The sequence below is a fragment of the Triticum aestivum genome, chromosome 3A (genome assembly GCF_018294505.1).
Source record: "Triticum aestivum cultivar Chinese Spring chromosome 3A, IWGSC CS RefSeq v2.1, whole genome shotgun sequence".
NCBI classification, from domain to species: domain Eukaryota; kingdom Viridiplantae; phylum Streptophyta; class Magnoliopsida; order Poales; family Poaceae; genus Triticum; species Triticum aestivum.
Window position 1 is genome coordinate 625605539 of NC_057800.1, and position 15909 is coordinate 625621447.

General features: G+C 44.2%; 3 protein-coding genes across 3 annotated transcripts; 1 reads left to right on the forward strand and 2 right to left on the reverse strand.

Annotated features, from left to right (window-relative positions):
• Positions 1–112: 112 nt before the first annotated feature.
• LOC123062702 (uncharacterized) lies at positions 113–8839 on the reverse strand. Its single transcript, XM_044486338.1, has 10 exons — positions 8642–8839; positions 4998–5537; positions 4747–4857; positions 4521–4670; positions 4324–4422; positions 2547–3397; positions 1824–1880; positions 1103–1437; positions 876–965; positions 113–143 (listed from the first exon to the last, which is right to left on the reverse strand). Exons 2-8 carry the CDS (start codon positions 5241–5243, stop codon positions 1431–1433), a joined length of 1521 nt encoding a protein of 506 aa, XP_044342273.1. The 5' UTR covers positions 5244–5537; positions 8642–8839; the 3' UTR covers positions 113–143; positions 876–965; positions 1103–1430.
• Positions 8840–9107: 268 nt separating this feature from the next.
• LOC123062704 (uncharacterized) lies at positions 9108–13610 on the forward strand. The gene is made up of 3 exons (XM_044486340.1): positions 9108–9484; positions 12280–12533; positions 12995–13610. Exons 1-2 carry the CDS (start codon positions 9243–9245, stop codon positions 12512–12514), a joined length of 477 nt encoding a protein of 158 aa, XP_044342275.1. The 5' UTR covers positions 9108–9242; the 3' UTR covers positions 12515–12533; positions 12995–13610.
• Positions 13611–13668: 58 nt separating this feature from the next.
• Positions 13669–15565, reverse strand: LOC123062703 (putative UDP-rhamnose:rhamnosyltransferase 1). Its single transcript, XM_044486339.1, has one exon. The coding sequence runs from the start codon at positions 15431–15433 to the stop codon at positions 14024–14026; it is 1410 nt and encodes a 469-aa protein (XP_044342274.1). The 5' UTR covers positions 15434–15565; the 3' UTR covers positions 13669–14023.
• Positions 15566–15909: the final 344 nt, after the last annotated feature.

Here is a 15909-nt window from a genome sequence, read left to right on the forward strand (position 1 = left end):
ACATTTATATAGTGCATCACAGCTTTGGCATTGCCAAAGTAACCAAAAATGATTACCTCCTTGGACAATAGCTTTTCCTTTGGCTGCTGGGTTATCATGTTCAAATTCTTCCCACCACATAAGTACTTCGTCATCGTCAAGTTCTACATCATACACCCGAACACAATGATCTTTAATTATTATATAAAAATGAAAATCAAAAGGTAAGATGGGACATGAGAAAAGGGGTATACATGATAAAAAACAAATAAAAACATATACAATAATAACATTGGTGAACTTCACGGGGAAGTACCATCAAATAATAACAGAAGGGGTGTTGTCACTACCGTATTGGGTAAACTAAATATTAAGATATAGTGAAAGTTATCAAGCCAGAATAATGGAAGTTACCAACACAATAATAATGACTTATCACCACAACAGAAAAGGGGTGTTGCCAAGGCCGTATTGGGTAAGATAGTGTCGAGATAGAGTGGTAGGTACTAGGCTAAACAATGAATGTTGCGATAAAGAGGTGTTGTGAAGACTGTATTGGATAAGATAATATTTGGTTATAGTCAAAGTTATCAGGCCAAACAATGATACTTAGTAGGACAACACTAGTTCAGGCCAAAAAAAACAAAAAATTGGTATTGATCAGGGGCACAAAAAATGCAGAACTTGTCATGCAACATACTGGTTAGTTACCATGGGCATAGAACATATTGTGGCATGAGAGGGTAGTGGCACAAGTTATCAGGGAATAAGAAGAGATCTTATCAGTATATAGCAACTCAAGTTACCAGGGACCACAATATGTAACTTACCAACATAACTAAGTGAAGTTACCATCAGACTATTCTATAGTTACCATCAGAAGAGTGCATGATTACCTAGAGCTGTTTTTTCTGCATCAACACCAGTTGCTGCAACAACCACTCCCACATCAGGGGGCACAGACACTTGGGCAGCTTCGGTGATGGCTTCATTAACATTTTGGGTTGTGTCATATGAGAGGACAAAAAACATATTTTATCACATTGAAAAAATAATCGCATAAAAAAAATCCACAAACTAGGTCTGTATGTTTAACATCAGAGTAGTGATCCTTCATGCATACCAGTGTCTGCAGTAGGAATTTCCTCAGCATGCAATTCATCATTAACAGTTGTAGAGGCGAGCTCTTCAACAACAGGAGTGATGGTGGCCACTGCAGCAAGTTGTTTTACAGATTCAACAACATCAGATGCAACTTCGCAAGCAGCCGCTGCTTCGACGAAGGCTGGCGAAGAGGCCATCACATCAGATTGTGAAACGACATCAGGAGGCGTCATCGTGGCCTGCTCTTCAAGATCCACAACCTCTACCGGCTGTGAAGATATTGCTCTTAGTCGAGGAGAAGACCTAGTCTTGAGAAATCGCACCTTTGTAGCAGCCTTCTTTTGATTTCACTGGCTGCAAAAAATAAAAGCCAAACAATGGGGGGAGGATGATAAGAAGTTGTGAGATGTAGTGCTAAAATGAACAGACAAAGTTATCATGTGTTGATTGTGTCACAAGGACATATGCTATCTTTACTAAGTTAAACTTATGACATAAAAGTAAGTTAAAGCATGGTAATACCAAAAAGTTACGAGCATATATTAACAAAAATGACCACGATGAATAATCAACCGGGTAAGAATAGATTATAAGGATGTATATAAGATATAAAAACGCTAGCTAATTATAGAAGTAGCATTATGAAATCTAAAATGAAAGAATCTTGGAAATTCATCTATTATGCAACACAAAATGAATAAAAATACAAAAAATATAGACCACGACAAAAGGGGGATTACCTTGATCTTGGGATAGTAGATGATGCCTCAAGTGAACAGACTTGTTTGTCGGGTGCGCTGAATAAAAATACAAGTAGTAAACAAAAATAATTAGAGCAATATTTTATTAACAAATAATGTAGATGTATAGAAATAAGGAGATAGTTGCAAGTTATCAGAGTAATACTACTGAAATTACCAGACAAACAGTTCAAAACTATCATGCAATATGAAGTTACCAGCATATTTTTAACAAAGGTAATCATGAAGAATAATCAACCAGGTAAAAATATATTATACAAATGTATATACTATATAAAAAGGTTAGCTAATTATAAGAAGTAGCATTATGAAACCTAAAGAGAAGAAACTTGGAAATTCATCTATTATGCAACACAAAATGAATAAAAAATACAAAAAGAAAGACTAGAAATAGAAAACAGACTACCTTGATCCTGGGATACTAGATGATGCCTCAAGTGTATCAACTTGTTTGCTGGGTGACCTGAATAAAAATAAAGTAGTGAACAAAATGGTTGGACCAGTAGTTTAGAAACAAAAAGCAGAGATGTATATGAGAAGATAATAGTTGCAAGTTATCAAAGAAATGCTACTGAAATTATCACATACCAACAATTGAAACTACCATGGAGTGTCAAAAATACAGTAACAAAACAAAGAAATTGACAAAAGAAGAGAAACTGAAGAAATATAAGAAGTAGAAAAATACAAAGGATAATTCACCTGCATGGAACCTGCTTAATCTGAGTTGAGGGTGGAATGACCTCACCGGTGCCCTTGTCAGCCACACGGATCGCAAGCTCTTGGATGACCAATTTCATGATAGAAAGATGAATATCCCTATCTGACAGCTGGGCACGCCTGGGTGGCGAAGCTGGACAGGGCAGAGATGGCAGCCTCAAATTCTCGCGCTTCTGCTCATAAGACGAAGTATTAGCAAGCTGAGCACTGCATCTTTCCATAGAAGAATCAGTGGCCGAATCAAACTGCGTGTCTGTCATGTCACGCTGGCTAAGCACGCCATCCCCTGAGCCGCTTGAGATCGTGTTAGAAGTAGCAGTCTGCATGAACTGGGACTCAATCATAGGTTCATCGCCCGCACCGTCAGGTGTGCCTTCGACAATTCCTCCTACCCTGTCATGTGATTTAGCATTTGCATCATCTGAGTGCGGCGCGTCCACATTTGCTACCCCGCTGCCAGAAGCCACGTTCACTGCCCTGCTGCGGGAAGAAGAACCAGTATGGCCTTTTTCACCATGGTAAAAAACTTGAAAGTCTGTATCATCATCATCACCAGAGTCGTCGTTGTCGTTATCCTGTGTCTCATTGTCACTATCCGATTCATCGATAATATTTTTGCCAAGGCTGTCTCTTTGACAAGTACGACGTGCAGGAGGGGGCTTTGCCATATTGCGGGTACCAAAAGAAATTGCCTTAAGATCCGTGTCTAGTCGATGAGACACATGTGAACTGCCTTCATCATCAAGGGAGATGAACCCTTGCACAAGATCGCCAAGCAGGCCAACCAAGCCAGACGAAAACCGGACCACAAGCTTAGAAGCCTTTGCAAGTTTCTGCTCATTAGTAAGAAACAAAGAACACAAGGAACGCTTTTAGTTACCAGACATGATTTTTAGATGCAAAAAAGGATCATGAATTACACAAAACACACAAACCAAGATCATAAATAAATAATAATCAGGATATGCATACAGAAGTTGTCATGTGAGTGCAACAGAAGATACCATCCAAGTACAACACAAGTTATCAGCAGTAATAAATTCAGATTGGTAAAATATGAGTTATCAAGGAGAACAACCACAAAGTACCATGTGAATGCAACAAAAGTTACCATCATAAACACAACATATGTTAACAGCGTGTAAAAATTTCAGATGTGTAATACAAAATAGCATTGTTCAAGAAATCTTCCGATTCACCGATTAATCTTCCAATTTATCTCTAATCAGGGGATGACCGATAAGATTATGTCTTATCTTTGCCGTTTATCTTTTGGACCAATTTATTGTTCTAACAAGCGATTTATTAGGAATCTACCGAGAAATCAAACCTATTCATAGCACGATGTTTGCAAAAACTATGTTTATTTATGTTTTGTGGACCTTGTTACGGAATATGTATATGTATTGTTGTCCTATTTTTTGCCATTATACGAGGATTCAAAGGCTAGAAATCAAGGTAACACTTCTGTCAAATATTGTTTTGGTGTTGAATATAGTGTATTTTAGTGTCGGGAACATGAGATTTTCAAAAAATATCCGATTAATAGTCGACCGATAAAATTGATTTATCGGCCGATTTCCGATTAATCTCTAATCCCTAGCTGACCGAGACGATAACGATAAGCGATATCCTCAACATTGCAAAATAGTTATGAGGGTGTACACTCATAAGTTACCATGTAAATGCAAGAAAAAAAACAAAAGGAGCTACAATTACCATAATACCTCCAAAAAAAATTTAAAAAAAACCAGCATACCTCATCACTGCAGTTTGGTGGGACATGCACACGCATGAATTTCCCAAGACCTTGTAAACCGCCAAACAAGCAGAAATCAACGACAAACTGGGGTTTCAACTGGCGAATTATTGAGAACGCAAATGAGTAAGGAAAAGTATGAAAAACAAATGCATTTGCAGTAAGTACATGAACTGATCAGAAAAAAAACAAGTTACCGGTAGTTTCCCATAAGAAATTCCGTCCGCTTGGACATCCCTACTAAGCACTTCAGATATCTTCTCTTTCGTCCAAACATTAATAGCAAAAGCACCATCGGGCAATGCAATACCAAGACTAGTAAGATCAATTGCATCAATGTACAAATGCTGGTAAAAAGGTGAATGTCGTCAGAATACACAATCAAAACAAAAAAAGAAAAAAGAAAAATGCAGCATCACTTACATTGTAGAAAAGAAGGCATCCCTTTGTAGGCTTTCCCTTTGACAGTGCCTTGTGGAGCTCATCAGCAATGAACTTGGACCAGTTTAGATCTTTAACTCTATTAATGTTTTGCTGAAAAAACAAGGAAGAAAATGAACAAAAAATTAACATGCTAGAAAGCATTGCAGTTTCCATATAAGCATGATGCAAGTTATCAGCCACAAGACATAAAGTTACCACCATACAAAATGAGAAAGTATGGAAATACTTACCAACACACCATACCACCTAGGACTAATCTTGTTGAATGTAGTAGGCGCAATGACAGTATTGCCGGCAAGCATGAGCCACATCCGCTTGAACTTCTCATCAAAATTAACAGAACTTGTTATAAGATCAAGGACATCTGTCATCTTCGGCGTATGTTCAAGCTCACCAAACATCTCAATACCTAACTCAATATCAGCTTCTGTAGGTAGATTGTAAGGGACATCCTCCCCACCACGGGGCACACCCATCACGCGACAGGGATCCTGCCACACCCTGGAACAACCACTTCACGGGATTTTGGCTCGTATAACCCGACAAGCCATTCACTAAGGAAACTGAATGGGTGGACGCACTTGATCTCCCGAAGGCTTTTGAAGTCCATTTCATTGATAGCATTTTTGCTACCATCAGACAAATCTTTACAGGCAATCAAAAATGAGTTAGGGGAAGCCCTGTTCCGAGGTGGAGGGCGCTTCGGCTTCTTTGAAGGAACTCCCTCATGGCCATCACCATATCCTTTGCGCTTCCTTGGCATCGTGCCCCTGCCAAGTACAAAGAAACAAAACAATTAAGAACTGACAATTAAAGAGTTGCGAAAGGTGAATTGAAAGACACAAAAACCAACAACTCAACAAAACCACTAGTAATTTGTATGCATGAGACTGGTAATCAGAACTTATCAACCATGATAACTTTCTTAGTTGACAATCTAATTTCCGGGCATTTGGATTTTGTGATCTACCTTTAATGATAGCGATTAATGACTTTTTGATCGCATGCCTAATTTTCTGTGGTCGTGATTAATGACTTTGCAATCATGCGTCGTGGAATTGATGACACTTTAATGGGATCCGATTTTATAGGGGATTTTTTGTGTGGTGCGCAACCTCTTATAATTATGCAAAATTTATTGTTGTAGCAGGGAATCGAACCCACGACCTCATATGTTAATCCCATGACAACAACCAACTAGGCTAATTTGTTGGTTTGTCACAAGGTACACACTACTTATACCTTCTTATTACGAGTTTTAAAAAGAATTGAACCAACATTATCATCGGTTCCAGTTACTTGAATTTGTGCATCCAAGTTCCATCATTTTATTGCACGTTCCATACTGCTTCACATAGATCAAAAAGTTTTTTTAAAACATCTCCCAGTAACTTTCGTGTAAATAGCATGGTAGTTTATACACCGTAGACCTGATTACTGCGTACAAACACAACTGTAACTTTGACCCGAAGAAATAGTTGTTGATACATACTCCGATAACTTTTGTAAAAATAATATGATAATATATGCACCGAATAACTGATAACTTAGGTACAAACACTGCAATAATTTCAAACTAAGGGAAAAAATTATTGAAAACTTACCCCGTCCACTTCTGTGTAAATAATGATAATACACACACTACGGGCATGATAACTTACGTACAAACATCATGGTAACTTTGAACCGAAGAAAATAGTTGTTGAAACCATACCCCTGCTAACTTATGTGGAAATAGTATGATAACACATACAACATAGACCTGATAACTCAGATACAAACATCGTGGTAACTGTTATCGGGGAATTTTTTTATTGAAAGCATACTCACGTTAACTTACATGTAAATAGCATGGTAATATGGTAATATACAAATCGCATTCCTGACTTAGACACAAACTCCATGATAACTTTTGACTGGGGAATTTTTTTTGAAATGTACCCACGGTAATTTTTTTATAAATAGATGGTAACATACACACAATAGAGCTGATAACTCACGCACAAACACCATGGTAACTTTGACCATCAGGGGTTGTTTAAAAACATTCCCCTGATAACTTCCGTGTAAGTAGCATAATACTATATGCACCATATACGTGATAAGTCACGCACAAACACCACCGTAACTTTGATGGAGGTTGGGTCAAGGGATGAAGTTGTTCAAAAACATAACCCCTCCCGGTAACTTTCATATAAGTAGAACGGTAATATACAAATTGTAGGCTTGATCACTCAGGTACAAACACCGTGATAACTTTGACCCCGGGGGGGGGGGGGGGGTTGTTTGAAAACATACTCTCGATAATTAATGTGTAAATAGCGTGGTAATATACGGACCGCAAGCGTGGTAAGTCACGCACAAACACCGCGGTAACTTTATCCTGGAGAAAATGTTGTTGAATATGCACCATGGTAACTCATATGTAAATAGCATGATAATATATACAGATCAGAGATGATAACTTACTTAGCCCTGGCCTGGTAACTATTTGAACGAAAAAATTATCAGAACATATTAACATGAGATCTAATTTCGTAGGTCTCATCATAATTTTTTATGTGAAAACAAATTTTCAATCGGGCCAACGGTTTGAGTTATAAAACATTTCGAAGTTTCAAAATAAATATAAGATGACATCAGATATTTCCCCTCTAATGTATGCACACATGTGCATGTAAGAGAATGTTGGATTGACTTTTTTATGCCTGGTAATTTATTTATAAACAACATGATAATTTATGCTCAACTGTCATGATAACTTGTGTAACACCCGCGTGGTAACTTTTTACCCCAAAAAAGTCGTCAGAATATACCAACATAGGATCTAGTTTCAAAGGCCTCGCCGCGACGAATTTTTTATGTGAAAACATTTTTTCGATGGAGTAACAATTTGAGCTACAAACTTTTTGAAGTTCAAAACTGAGAGAGTATATGACGACATCATCTTTTTTGTCTTTTTCGCATATATATAATTTGCTCTAATAAAAGGTGAGGAATGAGGGAAAGGTGGAGGAAAGTACGTGCTTGAAGTTGCTAATATGAGAAAAAGGTGAGGAGTACGCATACATGGTTATTAGCATCGTTCGGTTCTGTCTACTAAAATCAGAATGTTCTTAATATATGAAGGTTACTATAACCATTGGTAATTTGAAAACAAGAGAGGAATTGCATGGTAACAACTAAAAATCCAGTGGTAATATGAAGCAATAAGCTATGGCAAGAATCAAGCATTATGCTAGATATGAAACAAGTGAACTAGAGTGAGATTTCAAGGTAACCACTAACAAATACAGTGGTATTGACAAGCAAAAAGGACCTAGTAAAAAACATTAAGCAATATGCTGGATCTGAAGCATGTGACCTAGCATGCAATTTCATGGTATCAGATAACAAATTTAGTGGTAATTTCAATCAACGAGTCCTCGTAGATATGCATTACCCATGGATTATTGTTGCAATATGAATTTACACTAGGACCTTGCGCAATACATCATCATACATCTGCATCTGAAACACATAAGGGAGGGGATTGGGTATAGAGTTCATTTCCACATCCAAAAATTCACCAAAACGAGATGGAACCCCGGGGAAATCAGACCCATACCACCACCCGCAACCAAATCGATCTTGAACCACATGTGTCGCACAAATCTACGCCTAAACTACAACACCACAACTGCGCCCGACCTAATTGGAACGAACCCACAAACACATCCAACTCCCTTCTGCACACCAATCTCAAACAAATTAACACTTGAACGAAACGGCTCGCTGCACCAAAAAACGTCTACACCCTCCAAAAATCGCCCTCGGAACCCCGGGTTCACCCCACGACGCAAACACAAGGGGAGGGGGGGGGAGGAGATCTCACCAGAACAAATTGGTTGCCGACCGCAGCAGAAGCAACCAGCGCCCCCCCCCCCCCTCAATTCGCCGTGGACGAAGGGGAAATGCCCGCAATTCCGCCTCGGTTCACTGGGAGGAAGCGGAAGAGGGGAAGTAATGTCGGAGTGGGGAGGAACAGGGCAAACCGCATGCCGTTACAAGTGAGCGAGCAGATCGGGGGAAGAAAGAGGAGAGGGGATCGTGCGCGAGGAGGCCGGCGATTGTAGAAAGAAACGGCGCGGGCCCACTTGCCATAGAGAGAACAGGAAACGGCCATCATCTCACACGTGATTAGATGGAGCAGGTATCGCGTGGGAGGCTGCGAAACGTCCGATTCAGATCGGACGGGATTGAATGCGTTCGGATCTGAAAACAAAATCAGAACATTTGGAAAATGCACATTTCGTTTAATCAATCAAAGAGGCCCCCGAGAGATGTCGCAGCAAACAGGACACGCGAACCTTCGCTTCTGTTTCACCGGGAAAACAGGGGCCCCGTTGTGAAAAAGACAATAATCCTCGTGGTCGCGGGAGCCATCGGCAGTCCCCGGCAAAGGCACCGGAACCCCCACTGCCCTGTTCCTAAGAATGGCGACCCCGACCACCCGTCCGGGGCGCAGCACTCGCCACCACCGGGAGCCGCTGCTGCATACCGGCCACTACTCCTCCCGCTCCTCCGCTCGCCGGCCGTGGTCGATGGCCGGCGGTGCCGGATGGATCCATCCTTACAGGAGCCGGCGGGCGGTCGTGGTGGTTGTCGGTGGCGGCGTCGCCGGCGCGCTCATCGCCAACTCCCTCCAGAGCTACGCCGACGTCGTCATAATCGACCCGTAAGCGCTCTCTACACATATCTTCTTACGCCTGTGCCACAATTTATCCCCAAAACTATGGCTAAACGATGAGTTATATCGTGAGATTGTTGATAAGCTGGTGCCGAAACTGTGGCGTGCTTGATGTAACTGTGCGCATTGCTGATTGCTTTTTCGCGCATCATCCAGATAAATCCATCAATTAACCCCATGATTCAGATGCCACGCTAAGTCGCTAACATTAGTTATGCCCAAATATAGTCCCCGCTAGATTGTTGAGAATACGAGATATTGACTTGCTAAATAAGAATTGGTTGTTATTTGCTGGATTGATCTTTCACTTGTTAAATAAGAATTGATTTGCTGGACTACTAAAAAAAGAATTGGTTTGCAAATCAGAACCCTCACCAGTTTTTTTCACGAATAAATATCTAAAATCTCACTGTTTAACATTTCAATGGTGTCGGGAGGATGTGACCTGTATATCTGCATATGCTCGGATAATAGTGATCATTTTTTTAGTTTTTTGGGGTGAAGTCCTGATCGACTCGATGCAGATATTCAGTTATTCCACTACTTCCACATTGAAACAGAACCTTATGAATCGGAATATCCGTCACTGTTTCCAAGGCTGTGTTACTTTGTACATTGGGTGCTCACAATATATAGAAAATTAGTTATTTTGAATCCAAAACAAAATGAATGAGTCAAAAAAGAGGTGTGATGCTTTAAAACGGAGGTGTGATGCTTTAAAACGGAGGTGTGAATAGACTTTGGTTACCTGTTATGTATAGAACATTTTACAGTTACCACATTAGACACCACTTTGGGGTCTTTGGTTGATATACTCCTTATAAATAAGATGTTTGTGAACCTTAAAGGCAAACACGTTAGTAGTTAGTAGGGGCAAATTTGTAACAAAAATAGTCCCTAAATAATATCTCCATCCAGATTTTGTTTCAACAGCCCGATATATTTTTATATCACATCCTGCTTGAGGTGTCCGTACAAAATTAATGCCGACTGATTTGTCTACCTTAACTACTTCGGTGCATGTAACTTGATTGGGTAAAAAATAACAGTGAACATTACCCACTTACAATTGTATTGAGTGTGTGAGTATTTAACCAAAAACTACCACATTTCATGGAAACGTGCCTAGAAACTACCACTTTACAAATTTGTGCCAAAAACTACCATTTTTTACTAACCCGTGGTAAGAAACTACCACTTTCGGAAAATGATCGGTTTAGAAGATTGAAACACGTTTATGACAAGTGGGGCCCTCCCGTCAGGGCTAACGAGCTTCCTCCTCTCTCTCTCTGGCATTTTAACAAACACTTTCAGTGCATGGGAGGGAAGCACGTGAGTTTCACCATGGCACCAGTCGGCGGCCTAGGACATCGGCGAGGAGTTGTTGCTGGCCATGACGGTGTGCTTGCGACCTTCCAGCCACGCCGCTGCCTCGGTTCCTGCTGGGCGAGTCCATGGGCGGCGCGGTGGTGCTGCTCCTGCACCGGCCGCGGCGGTCTCCGCCGACGCCTTCGCGGCGAGCACCTCCCGCGACATGGCCTTCAGCCGCGCCTCCCTGGCCTGGACCGCCACCCTAGCCACGCGCGTGTCTTCCCTGCCCGCGGCGACTTCCTCCTGCATCGATCGTGCGCTCGCCTTGGCTCGCTCCGTCTCTCGCCGTGCCTTGTCTAGCTGTTCGGCCGTCGTCTTCTTCTTCTCCTCTTCGCTGTCCCTCGCTCTTGCCTGCGCCGCGGCGAGCTTGGAGGTCACCCGACTCAGTTCCTCCTCCAGCGACGGGATGGACGCTAGATGTACGAGGCGAAGCCGCCGATGCCGAGGGTGACGAGCCGATGTCGATGCGAGCGCGTCCACGAACGCCGGCCTGAGCGCTGCCACCGCGGAGACGAAGTCGGCGAGATGCATCGAGGACAGGAGCTCGTTCGTGCTCTGCCGTGCGTCCTTGGAGGGGAACGGAAGCTCGACGATGTCGGCGGCTCCGGCGCCGACGAGCCCGACCTGGATGAAGGGCGCGTTGCGTGGGGTGGTGAAGAAGGTGATGGGGGAGGCGACGCGGCGGCCGAGGAGGAGGCGCACGAGGTGGAGGAGGACATCGTACTGCACCTTGCAGACCGGACTAGGGGATTCGGGAAGAATGGGGACGACGTCGCGGTGGGCGGGGAGGGGCTAGGAAGGCGTAGGGAGAGGAAGGAGGAGGCCATGGTGCCTGGTGGTGGTGTTTCCCGGCCGCGGCGTGCGAGCGAGCTCAGGGGGAGTGGTGTCTAGGAGCTCCCCTGCTTCCGTCCCATGCACAAGAGATGTTTGTTGAAATGTCAGAGAGAGAGAGGAGGGGAGGAAGAAGAAGGTTGGTGATGATGTGTGGGTCCCACCTGTCAGAAAGGTGTTTAGAAGAGGCGAATCGGGCACTTTCATGACATGGTAGTTTTTAGTCAAAGATTAGGCAAAAAGTGGTAGTTTTCGGCACAAATTTGTGAAGTGGTAGTTTCTGGGCACGTTTCCATGAATTGTGGTAGTTTTTGGTTAAATACTCTGAGTGTGTAGTCTCCAAAAAATGGTCTATGTTCGTCGTCACTCGTCAGCTTTGCACCATGTGTGCTTTAAACTCACAAGTCGTAATTTCCAATGGAGGAATGCTGGGCAAGCCCCTAATCCTATTTAACATATTTGGAGACTTTTTTCTTGAGAGCAATATTTGAAGAGTGACAGCATAAGTGCATGACCCCAAGTTGTACTCTCTTCATCTGAACCAAAATATAATTGAACGCCTTTCTTTTGCTTTATTTTAGGAAGGAGTACCTTGAAATTCCATGGACTAACATGAGATCAAAGGTGGAGCCATCTGTTGCTGAGAAATCATTAATTAACCACAGTGATTACTTGAGCGGTCAAGTCATTACAGCCTCTGCTGCTGATATAAGTGGAGAGGCTGTGATCAGAACAGAGGGTCGTTTGGTGGAGTACACATACCTTGTCATAGCCGCAGGTCACACAAATCAGTGTCCACGAAACAGGAGAGACTGACTAGAACAGTTTCAAGAAGGCAAGCCACCATGCTCACCTAATTGTTGCTTTATTTTCATAAGTTTATTTTTTATATCCGCTTGTCTATCATTTTGATGCACTGATAGTTATTTAGACAAACCATATAAAATTATATCTACACCTTACTCGTTGGAAAAGTGAAACCCATATCGTTTGATATGTTATATGTAGCAACAAAAATGTTTTTACAAAACAACTATGACTTCCTTATTTCTACAAAACAATTATGACTTTCTTATTTTCCAATGGACGTGTCTACTCTAGCACATATCAAACAAATGCCATAACTCAGTGCTTAGACACAAGCCTACAATCAATCTAGGCTATTGTATACCCTTTGAAAATGTAAACTACTATGCAACTATTGCATACGACACAGTGAATGTTTCCTGGGTATGACTTGTTCTTTGTGATGGATATTGTTAGCTCTTGAGTATCTGATCTCATTTACATTTCCAGATGACGTGAAGATAAAATATTCCGATTCGATTCTTATTGTTGGGGGTGAGCCATCAGGCGTTGAGCTTGCTGCTGAAATAGCTGTGAATTATCCAGACAACAAGGTGACACTGGTTCATGACAGACCAAGGTTGTTGGAATCTGTTGGTCAAAAAGCTGGTGGTAAGGCACTGCTTTGGCTGAGATCAAAGAATGTTGAAGTTTATTTGGAGCAGTCGATCGATCTAGAGTCCATGTCAGAGGGAGACAGGCTCTACAGGACGTCGTCGGGGATAGAGATAACAGCTGATTGCTGCTTCTCGTGCCTCGACAGACCACTGAGTTCATCATGGATTAGAGGTTCTGAGCTGAAAGATTGCTTGGACAATGATGGAAGATTGATGGTTGATGTAAATCTAAGAGTGAAAGGCCAGCTTAATATTTTTGCCGCTGGTGATATCATTGACATTCCGGTAAGTTCATACTGTACTTCCGTTTCTGCTGTTGAAGTTCCACCTGATGCGTTCATAGCATTTACCAATTTCCATTATGCAACACAAGGTTGGTTAGTAGTATAGTACCTTTTGGTCAATATATTACGGCACATGTGGTTTTAGAAAGTTCTGACCTGTCAAGCGAACATGCTTTGTCACAGGAGCTCGAGCAAGGATATTTCGTGCAGAGGCATGCCATGATGGTCCCCAAAAACATAAAGCTTTTGATGCATGGGGATAAAGACAGCAAGCTATTGAAATATAAACATTCGACAACAATGTTGTGTCACTTGGTAAGAAGGATGCCGTGGCACAACTATCCTTCGCCACGGTCCTAGGGCACCTTCCTGCGATGTGGAAATTTTGGCTGGAAGGGACCCCGCTAATTTTGACCTTTTGGTTGTACGCACTACACACCCCCTTGTTCAATTTTCCTATCAAAGGAGTAGCACGGTTTATGGGGTTGTAAATTTGTAATGGCGATCGGTTTTGGAAATCGCATGTAGCATGCTTCACTTCACTGAAAGATAGTTGATGAAATTTGAAAGTTTCAGCCCTATCCTTGGTTCTTTTTGCTGTGCTCCGACAGGTGACTGAGAAACTCTCTCACGCATTGATCATTCACCTCGTCGTCTCCAAACACTTTGGCTAGCTCCTTCACCTTGGCCCCGAATTGCTCGCCTTCGTCTTCCACCATGACCCTCCTCAGAGCCGCCGCGATGTCGTCCGCGGCAAACGACCCGTCCTGCTCGTCCCGCGCCACCTCCACGCCGACCTTCTTGTCCACAAGATTCCTGGCATTGAGGCCCTGCTCGAACACCAGCGGCAGCAACACCAGCCTCACGCCCTGCGCCAGGCCCTCGGCGATCGAGTTCCAGCCGGCGTGCGTCAGGAACCCCCCGACTGATGCATGGGCCAGGAACCTCACCTGCGGCACCCAGCCTCGGCACACGACTCCTCGGCCGGCGAGCCGCTCCTCGAAGCCCTCGGGCAGGCCGCCGGAGGTGGAGTCGGTCGGCGCGCGGAACGCCCAGATGAAAGGCAGCCCGGCCGCGTCCAGCCCGAGGGCGATCCGTTGCAGCTGCGCGCTCCTCAGCTTCACCTCGCTCCCGAAGGCCGCGTACACGACGGAGCCCGGCGCCTGTCCGTCCAGCCAGCGCAGCGTCGCCTCGTGGCCGGCCACGTCTTGCTGCGGCGCCGGAGGGAACAGGCCGACCGGGATCACCGGCTTCTCGTAGAGCTCGCCGAGCAGCTGCAGCCACTCAGGCTCAAACTCCGTGCTGCTCCTGATGCCCACGAGCCGGCACCCTTGGATGGTCTTGGCGTACCGGTAGTCCTCCGACACGCCGGAGTCAACCGGGACCATCCTTGGCTTGAACATCTCGCGCGCCTCGTAGCCGCGGAACGCGACGGTGGTCGGGAACGGGACGTACTCGGGGACGGCCGTCAAATGCGCCGGCTCCGTCTTGGCGTGCCTCCCGAGGCCGAGGAGCGTCTCAGGGCTCCCGAAGAAGCTGAGCGCCGCGGCGCCGAACAGGCTGAGGAACGCGCACGGCACGCCGTGCCTCGCCGCGGCCGCCGGCGCCCAGTACGACGCGTAGTCGACGAGGACCCAGTCCGGCCTCGCCTCCTCCTCTAGCAGCCGCGAGAGCTCGCGCTGGAACGCGGCGTCGTAGGCGCGGCGCAGGTACGGGCGGAGGTCGTCGGAGGGCAGGTCGATGGTCGCCTCGGCGTGCTCCGGCAGGCGGTCGACGCGCGGCAGCGGGACGTCCACGACGCGGATGAGGCCGGCGAGGCCCGGCGGGATGTCGATGAGCCGGCGGGTGTTCCTCGGCGTGGAGAGGAGGGTGACCCGGTGGCCCTGCCGGGCCACGCGCTTGGCGAACTCCGTGAACGGGAGCACGTGGCCGAGGGCCAGCCATGGCAGCATCACGACGTGCATCCTGCCGCCGTCCTTGGTCTCCATCTCAGGTGTCCGGAAATTAAGCTTCGGCAATGGAGGAGGGTCAAGATTTCCCAGCTGCGAGATGCTTTCCTTGGAGTTCACAGATTTCCCAGCGGCCAATCAGTCGTCTTGATGTTTTGGGAAAGCCAACGAGTCAGTGTTAATTGCGTGTAACTTTTTGTATGTCTAATATTACTATGTGTATACCTAGGTTACCAATTTTATCAGCTTAATATAAACTATATCAGTTTTGCTAGAGCACATCTAGATGTGCCATAAGTATTGCATATCTAAGTTCTATGTTATTGATCTTACGTCGAGATGTGTGTGGATATTTTTCTTTTCTTTTTTTTCCTCTTTATGTTTGACTCACTCACTTAGATATGCAATAACTAAAACACATCTAGATGTGCCCTAGACACATCCAAACTATATAACATAAAAATTATACGGTTTGGAAATAAAACATCTGAAGTTTATATTAATATATTTTTTAT

What these genes read in the sequence shown, in the direction of transcription:
- LOC123062702 (XM_044486338.1), bottom strand. Translation starts at nt 5,243, where the DNA reads ATGGGTGTGCCCCGTGGTGGGGAGGATGTCCCTTACAATCTACCTACA. An exon ending in GATGCCTTCTTTTCTACAAT is followed by an intron (nt 4,671 to 4,746) that starts GTAAGTGATGCT and finishes CCTTTTTACCAG; the next exon opens with CATTTGTACATTGATGCAAT. An exon ending in TTTCTTATGGGAAACTACCG is followed by an intron (nt 4,423 to 4,520) that starts GTAACTTGTTTT and finishes ATAATTCGCCAG; the next exon opens with TTGAAACCCCAGTTTGTCGT.
- LOC123062704 (XM_044486340.1), top strand. Translation starts at nt 9,243, where the DNA reads ATGGCGACCCCGACCACCCGTCCGGGGCGCAGCACTCGCCACCACCGG. An exon ending in GACGTCGTCATAATCGACCC is followed by an intron (nt 9,485 to 12,279) that starts GTAAGCGCTCTC and finishes GCTTTATTTTAG; the next exon opens with GAAGGAGTACCTTGAAATTC.
- LOC123062703 (XM_044486339.1), bottom strand. Translation starts at nt 15,433, where the DNA reads ATGGAGACCAAGGACGGCGGCAGGATGCACGTCGTGATGCTGCCATGG.